The 21309-nt window shown below is 51.9% G+C and overlaps 1 protein-coding gene across 2 annotated transcripts in view; it reads right to left on the bottom strand.

The window, feature by feature from the left end:
* Positions 1-4030: 4030 nt before the first annotated feature.
* The window catches only part of SSBP3 (single stranded DNA binding protein 3), a 157665-nt gene continuing 140386 nt past the window's right edge, over positions 4031-21309 (bottom strand). For both annotated transcript variants that reach the window (XM_064493554.1, XM_064493555.1), the window contains 9 exons: positions 17351-17415; positions 16750-16798; positions 16104-16139; positions 15537-15591; positions 14114-14184; positions 7055-7133; positions 6779-6807; positions 6570-6671; positions 4031-5758 (listed from right to left, as the gene is read on the bottom strand). In XM_064493554.1, coding sequence (XP_064349624.1) covers positions 5729-5758; positions 6570-6671; positions 6779-6807; positions 7055-7133; positions 14114-14184; positions 15537-15591; positions 16104-16139; positions 16750-16798; positions 17351-17415 — 516 coding nt within the window. In that variant the 3' untranslated portion in view covers positions 4031-5728. The remainder of the gene's footprint in view (positions 5759-6569; positions 6672-6778; positions 6808-7054; positions 7134-14113; positions 14185-15536; positions 15592-16103; positions 16140-16749; positions 16799-17350; positions 17416-21309) is intronic.

Genomic DNA, 21309 nt, shown 5'->3' with positions numbered 1-21309 from the left:
GCCTGAGGCTTGAGTGTGTGGGGCGGATACTGTGAGTAGGAGGGCAGTCAGCAGATGACCTTGCATCTTGAGGACTGCCCTGGAAGGGGGCCAGTGTTGCAGGGCAGGCCTAGGCCCTCGTCCCAACCTGAGTGAGGACAGCCCCAGTGGCTGGCCTTGGTCTGTGCCTTAGAGCCTGGCACCCACTGCTGTCTCTTAAAGCCCCTTGCAACTGATCTGCCAGGTGAAGCAGCGGTGACTGGCAGTTTCTGGCTTCTGCACCCACAGGCGAGGCGGCAGGGGCTTAGGCCCCACGTGGGGGGTGTAAAGAGCGGGAAAATTCATACGTGGTGGCAGCTGCCCCTCCACAGAGGCCTGCCCGCCTTCCCAAGCCCCAAACGCCCACGTACCTCATCCTCACCGCCCTCTTCTTACCTTCCTTTCCTCGTTAAACACAGGGAGGGAGAAAAACACAAGGTGATTTTAAGGCCCTATTTGGCCTGAGGCCTGAGAAAAGACTACCCACCTACTCAGAGTGAGTCTGGAGGAAGGAATCCAAAGTACTGTATGAGGAGGGTGGACGTGGAGGTCACACTGTTGCTGTAAAAATCCCACTATAGGGACCTGGACTTCTAAGCAACGGAAGTTTGGAACCAAAATGTTGACACTGGCATTGTGAGCACGTGTGAACATACTCTCACTTGGTTACGTGTTTAAGCGTCTTGTTGATCCTTTAGAAAGTTCTTGGTTCATTTCTAGCAGACATCAGTGGACTCAGGGAAAGCCATTTCCGAGAGTCTTCTGCGTTCCAGCTCCCACTCAAAGCCTGGGTTTCCTCATCTATGAGATGGGGTTAAAGCACCTCCCTTTCAGGTTTTCCCCACTGGATTAATGGGCTGCATCTGACCAGGAGGTTTCAAGTAGATGGGTCTGAAGGTTTTCAGAAGCCCCGTGAAAGGGTGAGGTTACTTTGAAAGGGCCCTTTAGGCTGTCTCAGGCTGGACCTAGGGTGGATGCTTGCCAGATGCTGGCCTGAGGCTGCAGGCCCGAGGCTGGGGAAGGAGCAGTCCGGGGTCGCCCCAGGCTTTGGGCAGCATCTCCCTGCTTCCTCTTTTGCGGTGGGAGAAAGTCCCTTAAAGCATGTGTGTGAGCTGAGTGTCTCGGACTGTCTTCCCTGGCTGCTGGAAGACCACCTTGTTTATGGGACCCCTCTCCCCAGATATGTTAGGGAACCTGCAGAGAGGTGCACTTGTTACAGATCGCTCCTAGTGCCCACAACTCAGCTCAGGATAAGCCCTCAGCCACTTGATTGATTTGTCCCGTAAGTGTCCATGAGCACCTAGTATGTGGCAGGCAGGCTGCAAGGCCTTAGCTCTAGAGCAGGGAGCAAAACAAGGTCCCTGCTCTCACAGAGCTGATTTTCCAGTGTCGGGAGGCAGGGAAGAGGGACATGTCAGGATATAAAGAAGAGTTCTCTGGACCAGGCTCTGAGGGGGAGTTGCAGCAGCAGGCTGACAGGGGGAGCACTCTCCGGAGACCTGTGAGCAAGTCAGGAGGGCACGACTGGTCAGAGCTGGGGGGCCTTTCAGAGTCATCCCAAATTGAGGCCAAGTTGGGGGCCTTGAAGTCCCACATCCATCGTTGGCCACCGGCCGCCACCTGGGAGGAGGTGAAACCTGGGGTGAGGCAGCTCCCTGGGGACCAAGGGCAGCACCCAGCAAGGGATACAGTGTGAGCCATCAGCAGCTGGGGATGGGGTATTTACCTCACTGGGTGAGGACTCCGTGAGAAGGTAACATTTGAGTAGAGACCAAACGAAGTGCGGGGCAGGCCAGGAACAGAGCGGAGGAAAGTGCCACAGCTCTGAGATGGGCGTGGGGTGGGTGTGTCTGTGGAATGGAAAGGAGGCCGGGAGGCCCAGGCTCCATCGCCAGATCCCCACCCCTCCCCGGCCTATAACCACCAGCCCTCCCTCCTCTGCAGCACTTGTCCAACTGGCCTTGTCTTCAGCAGGAGGAGTCAACAGTCTATATGGAGAGTCTGTTAGAGCCATGAAACAGCTGAAAAGCTGGGAGGGACTTAGGGGGCAGAGTGAGTTGGTTTTACCCCCAGCTCTGCCCTTGAAAAGGGGCTTGTTTTCCCTTCTACCTTTGACCTAAGATCCCAGGAACCAGTACCTCATCCAACACATGCAGCCACCTATCCTTCCCCCAGCTCATTTGCACACTTCCAGTGATGGGGAACTTACTACCTTTCAGTGCAGCCTTTCATTCTTTAATGGCTCTGGCTGCTAAGTGTTCTCACACCTCAGAGGAATGTCTTCCTATAGCTTCAACTCCAGGGTCCCAGCTCTGTTCTCTGGGGCCCCACAACCCATCCGATCAGGGGACTGCCCAGTCAAGATTTGAAGGTGGGGATTATAGGTCTCTAAGCCAAATAACCCAGTTATTACCTCCCACTGAACCTCTAACCCAGTCCCCTCCTCAAAGACCTGCTGAGAAGGCCAAACCAGCCCTCCCCAGGGCCTCATATGAGTGAGGTAAAGGCAACTCTGGGGGTGCTGGGGGGCCACAGGCTGAGGTGGGATTTTAGGGCACCTGGTGTCCTCCCCCAGCAGAGCTGGGCACAGCAGGCTCTCATTACAGGCTGGCAGGCCCTTTGCTTCCTCTCTGCTGGGGCCCCCATGACCTGGGTTCCCTCTCCCATCTGTGCCCGAGTCCTGCTCTGGGGAGCATGGGGACAGCAGGGGTACTGAGTGGATGCTAGCCAGTCACCTCCATCTTCTCCTTTGCCCAGTGTCAGGCCGGCACAGGGCAGGTGCTCACTGCTGGTGGAACAAACGCCTCTTCAAAATCCTTAGTGCAGGTCACAGCCTGCATCTCCTCATCTGACAGTGATGTTTTCCAGTAGTTAAAAGGTGTCTGTGCTGAGGAAGAGACTAGGAAACCTGGTTCCCAGATGAGGGAACGGCAGATGGAATCTTCTAGACCCTCCCAGCTATTCCCCATCACATCCATTTAGGCTCTCCCCAAACGAGTAACAGTTCCACTAACAGCTAACACTTCTACTCTTACTATGTAAAAGGCACCGTTCTAAACACTCCACAAATGTTAACATCCTCACAACCACCACTATAGGTAAACTGTTACCCCCATTTTATAGTTGAGGAAACTGAGGATAGAGGTATAAACTAATGTGCCCACAACCACCCAGTAAGCAGTGGCAAAGGCAAGGTCTGAAACCGGTTCCTTCAGACCTTGTAAAGGCAGACTGAGACCACACTTTACTTCAGACACCATGTGTTTCCCTCCCTTTCTTCTGCAGACCTAGATGAGGGTCCCAGATCTCCAGGGAATCAGAACGTTCTACTTTCTAAATGTTCAAATCATCATCCACCGATGCTGACTCCCCCCGCCCCAGTTCTCAGTAGTTCTTGCCTAGACGGTGGCTGGAGCTGGGTTTCCCCACATCTGTCCAGCCCCATCCAGCTGTCTTCCAGGATGCGGCCTGGACTGTTTTCTAAAATCCAAGTTGGACCGTGCTACTCTTCAAATCCTTCAAGGGCTCCCCATTGCCTTGGAGGTGAAAAAATGAAACTCAGCCTCCCTGTGGTGCAGCACCCTAGGACCTGTGGGGCAAATTCCAGAAAGCAGGGCATGGCTGCAGCGCACAGGGTCATCCTAGCCATCCTAGCTGAAGCTGACTCTCCACTGGAAACACACAGTGCCCCAGGAACCTTTTCTGACTTCCAGAAAAATAAGAGATTCTGGCAAACCAAAATGTCTTCTCAAGATGAGAAACCAAAACTGCCTTTCAGGATACCCTCAAATATTTGAAGTGAGATGATGTTCCCCCCTCCCAACCCACCTTCCTCAACTCTCCATAGAAAATGCAGAATTAACATGCCCAGGAAAAGAAGGCTGATGCCTGAAACACAAAACAAAATCCAGTTAGGCGCCAGAACAAAAACTCTGCCCAACCAGTCGCCTGGCAGTTTGTAATCAGTATAATAAACTCCAACCCACGTTCCCCCAAACATGTCAGGAAGGGCTGCGGAAAAAAGATGTCCCTTTAATAAAACGTTATCAACATATATCGTACACAAACTACAATGTATCATAATTACTTTTTTTTTCCTCTCTTAATTCAGAACCAGACTACAAGGTAAGAAAAAACACAGAAACAGCTACAATGTTCCCAATAATCCGCACAAGGTCTTTTTTCAGGCAGATGATATCTCACATAATATGATATACATGGATCAGAAGGGAGGGAAGAAAACAAAGACCAGCTACAGGGGAGCGGGGAGGAGGGTGTAAATGTACAAAGAATTCAGGTGTCTTCAGGGCAAGACACAGAGGTTTCAATGGGGGTGTGGTGAGGTGAGGGAGGCCATGAGTCACCCCTCCTGGGAGGGGACAGGCTCCACTGTCGAGTTTGTTGGTTTTTGAAAATAAAAACAAGACCGGAAACAGCACATCTGTTTGGTTGTTGGTGCCCCCTGCCCCTCACAGCTATTCCAAAGTCTTTCCATCCAGTTCCAAGCATATACAGAGCAATTCTGGTCAATATCCCATCTTTGAAAAAGGAAGAATCAAGAGGAAAAAACAAAAGAAAGCCCAAACTCCAGCCCTACACTGCCCGCACACACGATGGGGACGAGGTGAGGGATGAGAACTCGGAGGTCGCAGTTTCCATGTCCCAGGTCATAGCCATCCTGTTGGGGGCGGCCTCCCCAACTCTGCTCCAGGCCACCGCCCCGCTGGCAGGATTCTCGCTGGGAAGACTGGGGTGGGGGCTGAGGGCTGGAGGGCAGGGAGGTCCAGAAGAGAGAGGAGGAAGCAGTCCTGGGAACACAGTGCATGCCACCGGGTCACAGCGCATCTCCGCTGGGGTGGGATCCTGAAAGCGGTCTGTGGTCTGGCCCCTCCGGCCACATAATGGGGGAAGGGGGTCTGGGGTCCAAGTTGTGCAGCTGCTGTCGCCACCTCGCCGGGAGAAACCAAGCAAAAACAAAACAGTTTTCTGCCCCTCCCTTGCCCGTCAGCACAAACCAAAACCCCAAGTGGAAAGGGTAACTCCTTTTTTCTTTCCAAAGAAGGCCTTTTGAAGGAAACCACCGATTGTTAAACTGCCCAGTTTATTATAATAATAATTATTATTTTTAGATGGCTACAAAGACAGGTGAGACCTCACACCTAGACTAGTTTTCCTGGTGGAAGGGCTTAGGTACAGACGGACAACAGGGCTTGGTGTTTTTTTTTTTTTGTCCTTTTTTCATTTTTTTTTAAAGAAGAAAGCAAAGAGATTGGGGTGGTTGGGGGGGCTTGCTAGAAGCTTCCATTTTTAAAAATTTTTCCCCAAAAAAATCCCCCCTGAAAACAAATTAAAAAATCCCAACAACGGTAAAACCCCAAACAAAAAACAACAAAAAAGTGTCATGTACATAAAAGGTCCTTTCAGGGAAGGGCAAGGGGTGGGATTTCTCTGGTCATTGACTTGAAATATATTTTTATTTTGAATTTTGTCCTTCATGTTTTATGGAATAAAAAGTTCGGCCTTTTTATTGCATGAAACTAAAATTGGGAAGGGTGGGGAGTGGAGGGGAAGGTGGGGATTGAGGGGGAGCAGGAGACGCCCCTCCCCCAGCTCCTGGGTAATGACACCTCACTTCTTCTTGCATAATTTCTGGCATCTTCCCGCCTGCAATGCCGGCTCTCTCAGCGTCTCGGAGAAGAGGAGGGGGGAATCACACACTCATCGTCATGCTTGGAGAATACTGGAAGGGGAAAAGCAGAGAAGGGGGGTCTGAGAGCCTCGTGGAAGTCTGAAGGCACAGAGCTGGACAGGATCCATCTGCGGGTGGCTGGCTGAGTTGTGATGGCGCTGGGTGGGCAGGGGGTTGGCAGGGCCAGGAGGCAGGGGTTAGGAGCCACCTCTCAGCACCAGCCTGTGCCCGTCTGTCAGGAACTATGGGAGCCGACTTGCCTCCCCTGCCCCCTTTCCCTCTCCAAACCATCACTTCTTTCCAGGTGAAGCAGCAGCAGCCCCTGCCCTCCTCCCATGGGGCCCCTGACTGCAGAGAACTGGGGTCTGACAAGCCGGAGCATGGCCAGGGTGCCCTGGGGTGGGAGTCGGTCTGGGGTTTTCAAAAGCTACCTAACCACGGTCATTCCTTCAAATGAGATTGTAAATAGAAACCCAACGTGGAAAAGTAGAAGGCCAGCTCCTCTGAGTTAAGATCCCAGGAAATCACTGGTGGCAGGAACTTTCCTCCCCAGCACAGGTAAAAACAGACCCCCGGGGACAATGACCCAGTGGGCCAGAGCCGGGGCCTCCTGAGTCCCAGCTAGGGCTTTTCCAGCCACATCAGCTTAATCAACGCTGGAAGCACTGTGCCTGCACATGGACGCCCGGGAGAGGACCCCGCCGGTGGTCAGATGCAGGTGACAGCAGTCAGCACCAGGCAGCAGTGGGGAAGGGAGGGCTCTGCACTGTCTGGAAAGGCCCAAAACACGGCTGCCAGAACACCGGCCCACTGGGATATGGTGATGCCCAGGGAGGAATGAGGGTGGCGGGGGTACACTCACATTGTCATTCTGGAAGGAGTGGAGGAAGTTCCCTCCTAGCTCGCCGTCGTCTCGAGGGGTGCCTGGAGGATTGCTAATGCCACTTATGTTGTTAGGAGAATTCTGCAGAGAGAGCAGAGGAGGTGAGCCCCTGTGCCCCCCCGCAACCTGCCACCCAAACTGGGAGAAAGGCTTCCTGGGTGGTGCTGTCAGGGAGGAGACACACTCACTTTTGGAAGTCCATCTATGTCACCTGACCCTGGAAGGAAAAAAGAACCCAGTTCAGTTTCATGCCCACTCTTCTGTGCAGAGGCCTTCACACCCTTACACCCAACCTCGAATATTTCTGCAAAAAGGATGTTCTACCCAGGCAATATCTTTCTCTTGGGCTCTTGCTGTGTGGACCACGCCTAGTTGAGCCAGGAGCTGAGGCAGAGAAAGCTTCCCGGGATGGTCAGGTAGGGCTGGACAGGGTGCAGCGCTACAAGGTCGGGACACTGACTTACCTAACGAGCCGTTCATGTGGTGTGGCTCCATGCCGCCCATGCCTCCCATTGGGCCGTCCGAGCCTGGACCCATCGGGAACTGGGGGAAAAGCAGAGCGTGGCAGCTGAGCGGGCTCTCGGCGAGACTGGCAGGGCTCCCACGCCCCTGCACAAGAGCACTCTCCCACACGCCTGGGCATTTAACACCAGGAGGCCAGAGCTGGCGCCTCCCCCGTGGCCCCTGGGACTGTGAGGGGCAGAGGTGCTCAGCCCTCCACACCAGGAGAGGACACAAACCTGGAGGAGGAAAGGGACTGCCCTGGGTCACCCGGAGGCAGCTCTCCCATCAAGCCTCCTGGATCCCATCCTTGGGCTCTTTCCATCCCTGGGGCAGCGTGCAGAGCTCACCAGTCAGAACCCCAGACAGACAGACACAGATGGAGTGACCGACTGTGTCAGGCCAGGAAACAAATATATGAATGCTTTTCCTCCCCATTCTACAGATGAGAGAACTGAAGCACAGAGTGGGCATGCCTGGCCCACAGTCTCCCAGGCAGGAGATGGATGAGCTGGGACTGGAACCCAGGCAGCCTGGCCCTGGAGCCATGACACTAGCCTCCTCCAAGCTCCTCCTCAGAAATGAGTATGTTTCTTGGGGCAGGAGGTGATGAGGTCAGGTTCACTGAGCAGTGAGGTGGGGGTGTTGGGGCAGCTGGGGTGTCAGTGACAGGAGTTCGCTCCTTGGGACTACATGGGGGGAGCTCACTAATGAGCAGAACTGACCGCAGACAGATCAGAGACCAGACGTGCAATTGGCTCTACCAGCCCCCCAAGGCCTGTCTGGAACTGTCACAACCATCTCAGAAAGAAGCAACCAAAGGCCAGAGGTCACATCACATGGCCACCAAGGGATGGCTGAGCCCAGTTTGGAGAGCCAAGGCCCGGTGATACAGATCAAACACCAGGGTGGACAGAGGATGGAGGTGGCAGAACAGAGGACTGTTTGGCATCTGGCCTGTGCTGGGCACTGAGGACAGAGCTGAGTCACACTTAGGCCTCAGCTTGGAAAAGGAACTCAGAGCCATAAACACCCAACTACCCCACAGGACAGATGTGCTAAGATCCAAAGAGAGCTGCAGACTAAGCATGGCTGGAGCTTCAGAGAGAGGCACTGGAGAAAGGGCAGAGAAATCAGAATAGGCTGTATGGAGGAGGTGGCAGAGCATCAAAACTGAGGGATAGAATTTAGACAGGCAGAAACAGGTCATGGACTCATTCTCAGCAGGGGTCCTGCCTGAGCAGAAGTAAGAGGGCTCCTAGCAGGTGGCAGCACAGAGTGGCTGGAGCAGGGACCAAATGACGCAACTGCAGGGGCAGGGCTGGGGCCGAGCCGCTTCCTCACTCCTGCTGCCTCACATACCCTGTGCAGCATCCTCGCCTTCCCACTGGCCTCCCAGCACTGCTCACAGACTGTGGGGCACATTTTGCCATCTGGCAACAAATTTCACGCTTATTAATCCAAGTGACATGAGGATGAGGGTGACCAACTTTTCAGGGAACCAAGCCTGGACACAGCCATACCAGACCAAAAAAAAAAAGAAAAGAAAAACCTCAAGATGTGATTAATATAATGTTCAGTTATGCACGTGTATTATTACTGTAACATATATATTTGAAAGGTATTTTAAATTATATATTATTGTGTATTTTTGGTATTTTTAAGTTTTATTGAGATACAATTCACATACCACACAACTGATCCACTTAAGAGTACACAATTCAGTGGTTTTTGATATATTTACAGAGCTGTGCAGCCATCACCACAATCAATTTTAGAACATTCTCATCACCCCCAAAAGAAACCCTGTACCCAACAGCAGTCACTCCTCAAGCCTAGAACCCCCAGGTCCACACCACCATTAATTTATTTTCTGTCTCTACAGATTTAGCTACTCCGGATACTTCATGTAAATGAAATCGTGTATGTGACCTTTGTGGCTGGCGTCTTTCGCTCAGCATGTTTCCAAGGTTCACTCACGCTGCAGAACGTATCATGTACTTCTTTCCTTCTTATGGCCAAATAATATTCCACTGTATGTATGGACCACATTTTATTCACCTATTCATCAATGGACATTTAGGCAATCTCCACTTTTTGGTACTTATGACTAATACTGCTGTGAACATTTGTGCACAATTACTGTGTGGACGTTTTCATTTCTCATTTCATTTCCAATGAGTGGAACTGCAGGGTCACATGGCAACTGCTGAACCCTTTGAAGAACTGCCAGACCGCTTTCCATGGCAGCTGCGCCCTTTACGTTCCCACTGGTGACTCTGAGGGTTCCAGTTTCTTCCCATCCTCGCTAACACTGGCTATCACTGTCTTTGATTCTAGCCATTCTAGTGGATGTGACATAGTATCTCGTAGTTTTCATTTGCATTTCCCTAGTAACTAATGACACCGAGCATCTTTCCACACGCTTATTGGCTATTTGTACATCTTTGGAGAAAGGTCTGTTCAGATCCTTGGTCCATATTTAAGCTGGGTTGTCTTTTAAATTATTGTATTTTAAGAGTTCTTTACATATTCTGGATTCAGACACATGACTTGCAAATATTTTCTGTGGGTTGTCTTTTTACTTTCTTGACAGTGTCCCTGGAAACACAAGTTTTAAAATTTTAATGAAGTCCAACTCAGCTTTCTCTTGTCACTTGTGCTTTTGGTGTTGGATCTAAGAAGGCTGTGCGTAACCCGGGTCCCAAAGATTTATTCCTACATTTTCTTCCAAGTGTTTTATAGTTTAAGCTCAGACATTTCAGACTAGGGCCTACTCTGGGTTAATTTTTGCGTACTGTCGCAAGGAAGCAGTCCAATGTCACTCACCTGCGTGTGGACAGCCAGTTGTCCCAGCACCATTTGTTTATTCTTATTATTTAGTTTTCTGTTACACATATGCTATTAATTAAACAAAACAACAGTCAAACTAGTTAACATTGGAGGACTAACTAAACAAATGACATTTGTTACATAAAAATGTAACATTTTTATGTTTTTGTCTTCTGCCATAGTAAATTATTTTAACTCTTGGACATTTAAATTTTGGAGACTATATTACTGTGTATTTATTAAAATACATAAATGTAAGATTTTTTTTAAGAGAGAACCTAATACTATAGGACTGATTAAACAAATGTTACCTAGTTTTTAAAAAATGACATTTTTTCCTGTCCTGTATCACAATAGGCTACTTTTGCTCTGCTTCCTTTTTAAATTTTTTTTTTAAAAGATGAAAAAAAAAGTTTTAGGGAAGGGTATATAGCTCAGTGGTAGAGCGCGTGCTTAGCATGCAGGAGGTCCTGGGTTCAATTCTTGGTACCTCCTCTAAAATATAAATAAACCTAATTGTCCCCCCCCCAAAAAAAATTATGAACAAAATGCTAGTGTTGCTTCTTTCACAGGGTAGATGCCTGGGATGATCCATTCAAGGACGAGTCAGTCCAACCTGACAACGCCTACATCCTTTGAGTATCTTCAAGAACACGAGTGGTGCCTACCAAGGCCGCATTTCTGGATCAGACCAAGCCAGTCTGTGAAGACGTGGCCAGAGCAGACTCTAGTAAAGCTCCTGGGGACCCACCCTGCTTTCAGGGGTGCAATGAGGCAATCGGTGCTTGCTTTTCCACTAAGCTTCTCTGAATAGCTGCAGCCTCTGGGACACCCTTCTTTCTCTTCATGTAGTGGCAAAACTGAACACAGAACTGAGTGGAGAATTCACCGACTTGCCGCTCTGCTTTGAAGCCGGGCTGTCAGTCCGATGTGCCAACACCAAACTGTCCTCCCCACCTCTGCACACAGGGCGCTTAGGACTTCACTTACGCGCACGGGGTTTTGGACCTGTAAGAACTCACTTCCAGCTCCCCAGAGATGTCCATCCACATGGTATCTACACACTGGTGTTGGGAGACCAGCCGCCTGTCAGGCCCTTTTCATCTAGTTCTTCAGACAGGCAACGCCTGTCATCCATGCCCGTCATTTCTACGCAGATTAAGCCCACTGGGTGTCATTACTCATGAAACCACTCTTTCTCAGGGAAAATGGTTTTAAAGTACAAAGGTAATTTGAGCTTGTGAGATCCAAGCTAGATTTTAAATAAGTTAGTTTTTTTTTTTTTTTAAAGATTATTCCATTTGCTTTATTTGGCGGCGGGGGGAGGTGGGAGTTGGGGACAGAGGTAATTAGGTTTATTTATATTTATTTATTTTTTAATGGAGGTACTGGGGCTATACTCTCCCCACCTCCAATTATAGTTTTAATAAAGAAATTGAGAAAGTCCTGTCTAACTTGGCTGCCCTTACTGGTGACGTTTGAGTTCTCCAGCAATCTCACGTCCAAAAAGCAAGCCATTACTTTGACTGTATGAAGCTTTGTCACAACCCCACCCAGAGACCCCGAACAGCTCAAGGGCAGTACACTCATCCTCATCCAGACTCCTTGTGGCCTCTTTAAAGATCATCAAACAATTTTGGAGAAACAGCATCGACATTTCTATTTTACTGTTAACTCCATTCTCCATTCTCATCTCATTGCAGCTACAAATGAGAGAAGAGCTTCACAGCAGGCTGATGTTTTAACATCTTCTCTATGGCCAGCAACAGCGACAGCCGTCCAGCAAGTGCGTGTCTGAGGCTCTCCCCATCTCTCTCAAGTAAAAAAAATCTCCATAAGCGCTTCCGCACGTTTTGAGCAAACTGACAAGTGACCAAAACCTTTCATTATGAAAGCCTGATTGTCACAGGTAAGCAAATCACACCCCTTTGCAGCAGTGCTGGGGACAAGGTATGTGGGACACCTAGCAGGTAAGATTATTGACTAAATGAAATCTGCCAAACTAACTGTACTGTCTGCCAAATGTGCAGATAAACGAGCGAAGTCTGGATTGTATTTGGACAAGAGAACAATCATCTTTTGTTTGTTGTCTGCAGTTTCATTAACATCTTCATCATAGAAATCAAGATGATGATTTGAAGTTACAGTTTTCAAGTCGAAGTACCTAAAAGCTGGGGAGATGGTTTTGTTGCCAGGATTTGATGCACCACATGCTAGGAAGCTCCCTGACTGCTGGGAAGATGTGACAGTCAGCTTCACCCCGTAAAGTACCAACACACTCGTCACCAAAATGGCCCATCCGCAGGACTTAGTTGCAGCCTTGGAGTCAGGAAATGTAACCTTCTCAGTTCACGGAGCCATTGAGGGACCGACATGGTGATGGTGTTCGTTCAAAGGCATGCCGGGGCCAATGTAGCAGCTGCTATTTCGGACTAAGCGCTGGCATCTCTTTGGAGGGCACACAAAACTTCTGATTGATTTAGAAGGATGTGCCTGTCTCATCCCAGACTCGTGCGGTTCCATCTGCGATGCGAGCTCACACCCCCCTCCCTCCACACTGGGCTGCACGCTCCGCCTCGGCTGTCTGCCTCCCTAACCCAGCTGCAAGTGTCCTCCCACCTGCCATTCAGCCCTTTGTTTTTTAGTGACGTCAGGGTCACGCTGGTGCTGGTGTTCTCATCGTTCTCACTGTCAGTATCTGAGCTCTTAGAAAATTTGGTCACGATACTCACAATGTGAAAAATGAAACCTGCGCTCTCTTTGGACACAAAGCACAACAATTAAGCCTCAGGCAGAGTCAAAGGCAGACTCCGTCAGGGCCCAGAGGCAGCGTGCTGAGCCCCACCCCTCGGAGGGATGCAACACTGAGAGCCACAGGCATGGCTGCCGGCATTCATGGTTGGGGAAATACAGCGATGGCAACCATGGGAAGAGGGGAGTCTCTGCCATTCTCCTGCCCTCCGTTCTGTCTTTGGGGTTGCTATATGGGTCTTATATTTTTCTGCTCAACCTATTGCCAAAACCCAGGACTTTGTGTGTCCTGGGAAGTCATCTCCTGGGACAAAGGGCTTTTGATACTAAAACCCCAATGATCGGTGCCCCCAGGGAAAGGCAGTGGTGATGGGAGGTGCTGGCTGCCCAGGAGGAGAGGGAGAAGGTGGTGGAGCAGCAGGCGAGGAGTGCAGTCCCCACACTTCTCAGTCATGTGATGGGGGAAAGGCCCATCCTGGTACTCCCAGGAGGCAGGCCAAAAGACCTCACCCAAAGGCTGCCAGAGGATGAAACACGTGTGGTGTCCAGCATGGCGCAGCCCACCATCAAGGTCTGGTACAAAGGGTGATTTGGAAGCCACATCAGGAACCGAACCAGCAGAACAAACAGAGCAGCCCTAAAGGCCCAAGCCATCCTTGGGGTCACAAGTATCTGGCTCTGCAGTCCACAGGATAATTGGTTTGGTCACACGACAGCCTCCTTTCCAGACACTGAGCTCCCTGAGGGCAAGGCCCCCACCCTGCGAGAAAGGGTTGTCTGTGGGTCAGACCGAGAGCTCCCAGCCAGGAGAGGGAGACAGGCTGCAGCTGTACAAAAGTCCCACCCAACACAGGACGCGGGAACACACGAGCAACTGGGTGCGCAGGAATCAGAAAAAGTGGAATGAGCTACACCACCATTGGGCGTTAGAACTTTGGGAGGCCGAGAAGGGAAGGCATGCCTCCTAGATGAGGGACGGGCATGAGAGGAGGCAGAGGGCTCCCAGAGGCACAGGGCAGGCAGGTCCCCGGGGACCTCCACTCGTAGCTCCATAGCCAAGGAAACAGACCAGAGACGGTGAGGGATGGCCCAGGAGCACAGCCAGTCAGCCGAGCAGGGACCAGCCCAGACCCACCCGCAGCCGGTGCTCTTCCTCACCAACACCCCCGGGGCCGGAGGGGGGGGTCCCCAAGTGAGGCTAGGTGCCTGCCTCTGACCAGAGGGGTGGGAATCACTCCATCTCCTTCTCTCCCGCCCCCTGCCAGCTATGAAATGGGAACCAAGTTGCCCAAGAGTTAATCACTTTTCTGACAGTTTATTTTATTCATCTTTGGTAACAAATGGCTGAAATCAATTAAACTTGCTTTCCCCTCAGCTGATGAAGTTAATTATGATTTGTTATGGTATCTGATATGTAAATTATTAGAAAGCAGACTTACGTTGGACCGGCTGCCTCCAGGCGGCACCGGATTAATCATTGTGTAGATGTTGTCACTGGAATTTGTTGAATCTGTAGAACAGTGGAAACCCGCAAGTCGGGGTGATTAATTCATTTCTTAATTAAAACAAACTCATGGCACTTGAACTCATTCTTTTGTATTTTATCACCTAAAATTTCCTCTAAGTACCACCATTTTCTGGTTAATTTGTATTTAATGAAGATTCACAAAGTTTTTAATCACAGAAAATTCAGCTGTGAAAACCACTCAACCCTGAAACTAGGGGTTTCAGGGTGCCTGGACAGCAGCGTGGACACAGCAAAGGGGATTTATTGGTTCAAATTCTCGTCTCCCCAACCCCAAACCAAATCTGGTCCCCAGACGCTGCCTGGGACAACGCTGGGGCAGCCAGACCACCACCTGTGCTCTCCTCCAACCCACCCAGCAGTTTTAATCAAATCGGGAAAGAGAAACACCACAAATTACCCAGGGGCCACCCTGCCAAGCTGATGGGGCAGGAGGAAGAGGCAGGGATGGGGCTGGAGACGCATTAACATATGGAGTGGTTTAATGTGACCTAGTCTGAATGTAGGTCATGCAGCTCATAAAAATGCAGCAGCAGAAAGAGGGAGCCGGAGCGGGAGCCAGAGTATCACGGTCGCAGCCAGCTCCACCCCTGCAGCTGAGCAGCCTCCCTGTTATGGGGAGCTGAGGAGGGGGAGGGAGAGAGGGACCCCTGTCTCCCCAATTAGCCAGGAAAGTCTCCTTAGGAAATCAGCTAACATGTTTATAGCAGGAGCAGGCACCGTATTTCTTGGGCAGGAATCCAACCACCCCTCACTTGTTATTTCTGGGGCGAGTCAAGACTTTATATTGGATTCCTTCTAGTTGGTGGTATGCTATTCTTAGCTGGGAAAGAAACACAATTGTGATGCTGTCTGTGTGTGTATGCGTGCACACACCCATGTGTGTGCACACATGCCATCTTCTGATTAAAGAAAAGGGGAGGAGGGATCTCTGATACAGAGGAGCAGAAGCCAAGAGCCCTGGACATTCCAGAGGCACCATGCTGTAGAGTCCTAGCCCCAGGATGCCAGAAACCAAAAGCCCCCTTTCAGTAATCTAGAGAAATGACAACCAGACCAGGATTCTCTCTGACCAGTGGAAGCTGAGAATGGTGAGGCCCCTCATTCCCCATCTTGTTTGGCCCTGCCCTTTAACCGGAGATGAGGAGTGACCCAGCTGAGGCCACATGGCAGGCTGGTGGCACCAGAGGCCTCATGCCTCCTAAATCCCTGAATCCAAGATGCCAGGTGGGAGACACACTGCCCAGGAAGAGTGGCTGCCAAGCCCCGACTCCGCACCTGGACCCCTCCAGGACTCCCTGCTCCCCCAGCAGCACCCGCTATCCCAGCCCTCTTACCTGCAGGACTAGGCATGATAGGTGTTCCTGGGGGGCCGCCACCACCAGGGGGTCCCTGAAGGTGAGATAAAAACTGACATCAGAAACCAACAGTAACGACAAACATGGGGAGAGGTCACAGAGCTCCAGCCACGTCAGAAGCCAGTACTCACCCAGGGCCCAGACCAGCATTCAGCTCTTGCTAAACCTCCAGTGTTCATGCAGGGCCCAGGTGTTTAAGGCTTGGGGGACGTGGAGGCCCCCTTTCCTTTCTTTAAACCAAGAGGCAGCTGTGGGCATGCACATGTGCTCACAAGCATGACAACTGATGGAACCAGGGCCTGTGGTGGAAGCCAACAGGCTACTGGGGGGTCAGTCCCCCACATAGGGATCCCAACTCTGGGTCTTGTTTGGAGACTTCTGGGCCCCCAGAAGGTACCTGAACACTGACAGCAAGTTCTAGCACAATTTGGAATCTGTGCTCAGATTGGGTTTTGAAAAGAAAGAGATGGAGGCCCCAAGCAGCTCTCTTGAACACTCAGGTACATGGGGCTGGACCCACGGTGCCCCAGACCCGCACACACTTACCACGTAGGTACCGGGTGATGAGGAGGAGTATGGAATCTAGAAACAAGAGGTGGGGAAGCCACGTATCAGAAACCCCACCTCCAACAGGCATGCCCTTTGCCTTCCAAATCCTCCTGGGGACACAACCCCACCCTTGATGGGAAAGACACTGAGCCACCTGGAGAGTGTTTCTAGGAAGGTCAGGGATATGAACAAAGTCCAGTTCCTATACTGAACTGATTCCAAGAGCCTTGGCAGGGAGCCTTAGGGGCCTATGGGCACAGAAGACCCTCCTGTTCGAGGACAGGAAAGTGAGAGCTTGGCCCCACGCCCCGGCCTCCCACCCAGAACTGTGTGCGCTGAGCCCCTTCCCAGATCTTTCACTGGAGCGCTGGAAGCCAGGCCTGCCGGGAAGAGATCGGCAGGAGCTCAACGTGGACGGTGCTCCGAGCGCGGCTCCCAGCTCACCCCTAAGCTTCCGCAGAGCAGACGGCAGAGCCCCTGATGGCCCCAAGTCTCCCCTGACAGGTAGGCTTCTCCTTGGAGGCATCAGGCAGAATCTTGCTGCCTTCCACTCCCCATGACATGGCCAAACTGGGGACGGGAACCACCCTGTACCCTAGAACCCCATCTCTAGCAAACAGCAACCCCCAACCTGGGTACTCACTGAGTTAGCACTGTTAGGATTGGGCCAGGGTCTGCCAGCTCCCGGGCCCCTGAGAGAGGGAGAGAGAGATGGGGACAATGAAAAAGGTGCCATAACCACTAAGGGGGTTGTGCCAGGGGCAGAACAAGAGGGCTGAAACCACTGATAAGGACAGTCCTAGGGCTGTTCTGGGTAATAACGCATAGTTCCATGCGCAGAAATCTACAAACTCCTGCAAATTATATATAAAACTTGTGAAGAATAATCACATTTCCTCCGCATGTGCATTTTCCTAAGAAGGGAACACACAGATTCTTACAGGGATCCACCATCACAAAGGGGCTAAATCACTGAAACACTGGAACAGTGATCAACGTACAGAGGTTCAAATCTTGACCCTGCCACTTAGCGCTGCGTGAGGCTCTCTGTGCCTCAGTTACTTCATCTGTCCATGGGGGATAATAAGCACCTCACCAGGGTTATTATGAAGATTTGGTGAGTGAATCCCTGCAGCAAGCTCGGAATTGTGCCTGGCACGGATAAGCACTACATGAGGCATGAGAGGTCTCATCACCAGTGTGGCGTGGACTCTGAGCCACCAACAGGGTCGTTTTTGCCTTACATGTTAATCCCGGGCATGGCGGGGCCGAGGGAGTTGGGTGGTGGTCTCATGCCGCTGCCGTAACTCTGCAACGATAACCAAGGGTCAGTCTATGAGAAGGAGAAGGGGAACCAGAGAGAGGAGGAGGGAGGAAAAACAAACAGAACATAAGCAAGAGGGTTAGTCTGTGAAAAGAATCTGATGAGAAAGTAATACATTCATTAACAAAAATTGGGGGGGGTGAGAACCAATGACAGGACCATGATGATAAGCCAGCACAGAGGGACAGTCACAGCTTTAAATGCATCTTCAGGGGCTGCAGGATGGGTCTCTCAAAATCATAGGGGCTCCAGCATGGCGCTCATGATGCACCTGCACCTTGGCCTCAGGCAGGAAAGGGGAACAGGCTCCATAACAGAACCGGCTCGTGACTACCACCCACCTTAGAAACTCTGGGGAAGAAGGAACTGCCGGCAGGTTGCAGGCAGGGGTTGGGTCTGAATGTGGAAGGGGTCCAGCATGTACAGAGCCCACCCCGCTCCAGGTCTGGGTTATCCCCCAAACCCACCCCAGGGTCAAGTCATTTGATTCACGTGGGGCCCTCACCAGGCACACTGATGGAGGAGGAGGAGGAAAGCTCACTCTCTGCTCAGGGGAAGCACCCTTCTGTTTAAGAGAAGAGTCTACACAGAGCTTGGAAACTTGCAAGAGTCCCAGCTCAGCTCGATACAACCCACCAAGGCAGTGGGGTGGGTCACAAGAGCGCCTGGACCAGGCATTCTTTTCACCTGGCTCATCTCCTGTTGCTGCCGCTCGTGGACTCCCCTCTTCCAGAGGTATTTTCTTTACAGGGATAAATCTTCCCTTCTGCACTCAGCAGACTCCTACATATCTTCCAATACCCAACTCAAACAGTACCTCCTCTGTGAAGCCTTCTCTGCCCACCCCCTGGGGTTAACTGCTCCATCACAACTACTTCCATAGTGCCTTATAATGTCCTCTCCCCACAGCCTGGAACACACTGGCTTATGATTGTGGCCACATGTCCATCTCTTCCACTGGGCTCTGAGTACCTCTGGAAGGTGGGAGGTCTATCTAAATGATCTTCATAGCCCGTGTCACCCCACACACAAGCCGGCAAAGACTGGGTGCTGAATTATCAACGAAGGAGTGAAGAAGTGAATGAAAAGTAAAACAAGCCTGGTTGTAGCTTGAGCTTCACTTCACCTTTGTAGGAGAATCTGAAAGGAGCAGGTTGGTGGAATTTTAATGCAAAGGAACAATCAGCATTAGCTGTTTTTTACTGAACACATAACACATTTTGCATAGTCTCTGGTTTGAACCTTGTAACAATGCCATAAAGCTAGTATTATTCCCATTGTACAGAAGAGGAGACTGAGGGTCTGAGAGGAGAAAGATTTCCCCAAGGTCACAGTCAGCGAATGCCTCAGCTGGGGTTTAAACCTAGATCTGTGAGCCTCAGGGTCTGCACACACTACACCACACATGTGGGCGGCAGGGAGGAGGTGGGAGGAGGCAGATGGGAGAGGGGACACACAGGAGGCTCAACAGCCAGAAGTGACAAACTCAGAGCCACCATCAGGCTGGTGGCAGGTCCTTCAGCCAGGGGCCACCTCTTCTGCTTGGTCACCCAGAAAGGGGCTTGGAGTCTAGAAGATGCCCAGATGGCGTGGACAACAACAGCAGAGCACCAGGCTGGCTGGCAAAGAGCAAGGCCCGGAGTGGGGGGAGGCAGGGGAGGGCGGCCTTGGAGGGCTCCTCAGGGAGCTGGCACGTGTGGAAACGTCCCCTGTGCCTGCTCAGGGCCGAGTCCCTGGGCCGGAAGACGTGCATCTGCCCTCATGGAAACAGTGGCAGGCTCTGGGGATGTGCGAGGCCAGGCCCTCTCTATAGATGGATGCCTTGGGTGGTGAGCAGAGCCCCAGATCTGAGGTCAGAACACAGAGAGCTTGCCCCGGCTCAGCCACTGCTGGTGACAGGGCAGACCACACAGCAGTGCTTACTCCATGTCAGGCTGTGGTATGGGCTTTGTATCATCTACATTTAACCACCACAACACCCCCATTACTATACCCACTTTAAAGATTAAAACACTGAGGCTCAGAAGCTATGCACACAGTTTCAGAGCTGCAACCCCTCTGCTTTGCTACCTTGTCCATGAAACAGGGACAAAGAGCCCCGAGTCTTAAGGGCCTGTGTGAGGATCAAGTGAAATGATGGCTCTGAAGCACTGTCAGCCCATGAAGGTGTGTACCAACGTGGGATGTTATCAGGGCGGACACCAAAGCCCTTAATGCTGCCTTGACTATCACAGAACCTCAGGTCTTAAAGGGCCCTTTCTAAGCCCACGTGCAGTTACTAAATCCCCTGTACAAACCTCAGCCTCACTTCCGCTCTTTCCGAACAGGAAGCTCTCCACCTCCCCGAGCAGCCCACTCCCGGCCAATCAGAAAGGTCTTCCAGATACAGAATGAGATCTCTTTCAGGGGTTGCAGCTGCATCCGGCTACCTCTCACACCCAGGAGAGGCCAGGGTGGAAGGCTGGCCTGGGGGCTGGCGGGAGCCTAGGATGCGGCAGCACACAGAGTGGGGTGGGGAGCAGACATGCAGGGTGCTCGCCCCTGAAAGACGTCTGGGCATGCAGACCCTCGGGGGAGGCTTCGGGTGCACCATCTGCTGTCCCTAACCCTACCCCACCCTTGGGAGCCTGCCCACAGCCAGCACGGCCATTCCCCAAGAGGCAGCAGGACCACCAGATCCTCCCCACTGCAGTGACCCAGATTCCAAGGGCCACTCACATGTCTCCACTTCATAGATCAAGCTAGAGGCCCAGAGAGGCCAAAGACTTGCCCAAGGCCACACAGTAAATCAGGGGTGAAAGTAGGATTGAAAGGTTTCAGAGGGAAGTTTTCAAATCAGAGACAGCAGCCTTTTCAGAGGACAGGAGGGCTTGGAAGCATGCTTCACAGACTCAGCAGAAATGGTTGTCTCTTCTCCCAGCGCCTGCCTGCCCACAGCACTGGGTTCTGGGCTGTGACCACAGCCAGACTCTCCCCCTTCCTCTGCTGTCAGCACTGCCCTGCAGTGACGGGGCAGTTAGAGACACGGGAGGAGTTCTCAGTGCAGCCCTGGGGCCAGCCACATCCAGGGGTGTGTGTGTCTATCTTCCCACACCCCTACCGTGTCCTGACTTGCCCAACACCCTGGGCAGAGGGGTCTGATTCATAGTCAGGAGCTATAAAGGGTCAGGCTCACACTCTCGGTCTCAGTTCCATGTTCTGGGCAGGTTCTGTGGTGACGTGGGAAAGCACAGCACAGCCGGCAGGGGCTGAGGCCTCCCTCTGCTCCCTGGAAACCCCTCAACACAGGGGCTCCTTCTCAATGCTGCCTGGGCCCAGAAGATCAGTCTTTAGGGTGGGTCTGTCAAAGGGGACTCCAAGCTGTCGGGTAGGGGACTAGCCACGTGGCAGCCTGGGCAGTCCCACCGGGAGGCCTCTGAAGGGCCACCATGGGAAGGGCCTCAAGTGGCCCCATTCTGTCCTCACCCAGGCCCTGGTGCTCTGGCCAGGCTCACGATCCATTTCCTTCTGGGGCCTCTGCTCAGGGGCACTGAGCTTGGACTGTCCTGGATCAGCGGGGGGAGGTGGTTTCTTCTGACGGCACAGGACTGTCTAGAGATTGTGGGTTCACCCTTCACCAGACGTTCTCAAATGCAGATAAGCCAGGGCAGCACCGGATCCCAGGCCAGGCTGGCTCCCCCACAACCAGAATGGCAGAAGCGCGGGACACGGCATCTGCAGGGTCTGTCGGGCTGCAGCCCCTGCGCGCGGTGTGTTCTTGCCGCGTGAGCCTGAGGAGCCTGGGCAGTTTCAGCCTCATCCTAACAGGATTCGCTTTTGAAAAACTTAACCAAAAGTTTCCACCTGACACGGGCATATGCATGATTCTTTAAGGAGAGG

This window comes from Camelus dromedarius, chromosome 14, assembly GCF_036321535.1.
Source record: "Camelus dromedarius isolate mCamDro1 chromosome 14, mCamDro1.pat, whole genome shotgun sequence".
NCBI lineage: Eukaryota > Metazoa > Chordata > Mammalia > Artiodactyla > Camelidae > Camelus > Camelus dromedarius.
This window is presented reverse-complemented; position numbering and strand designations above follow the sequence as displayed.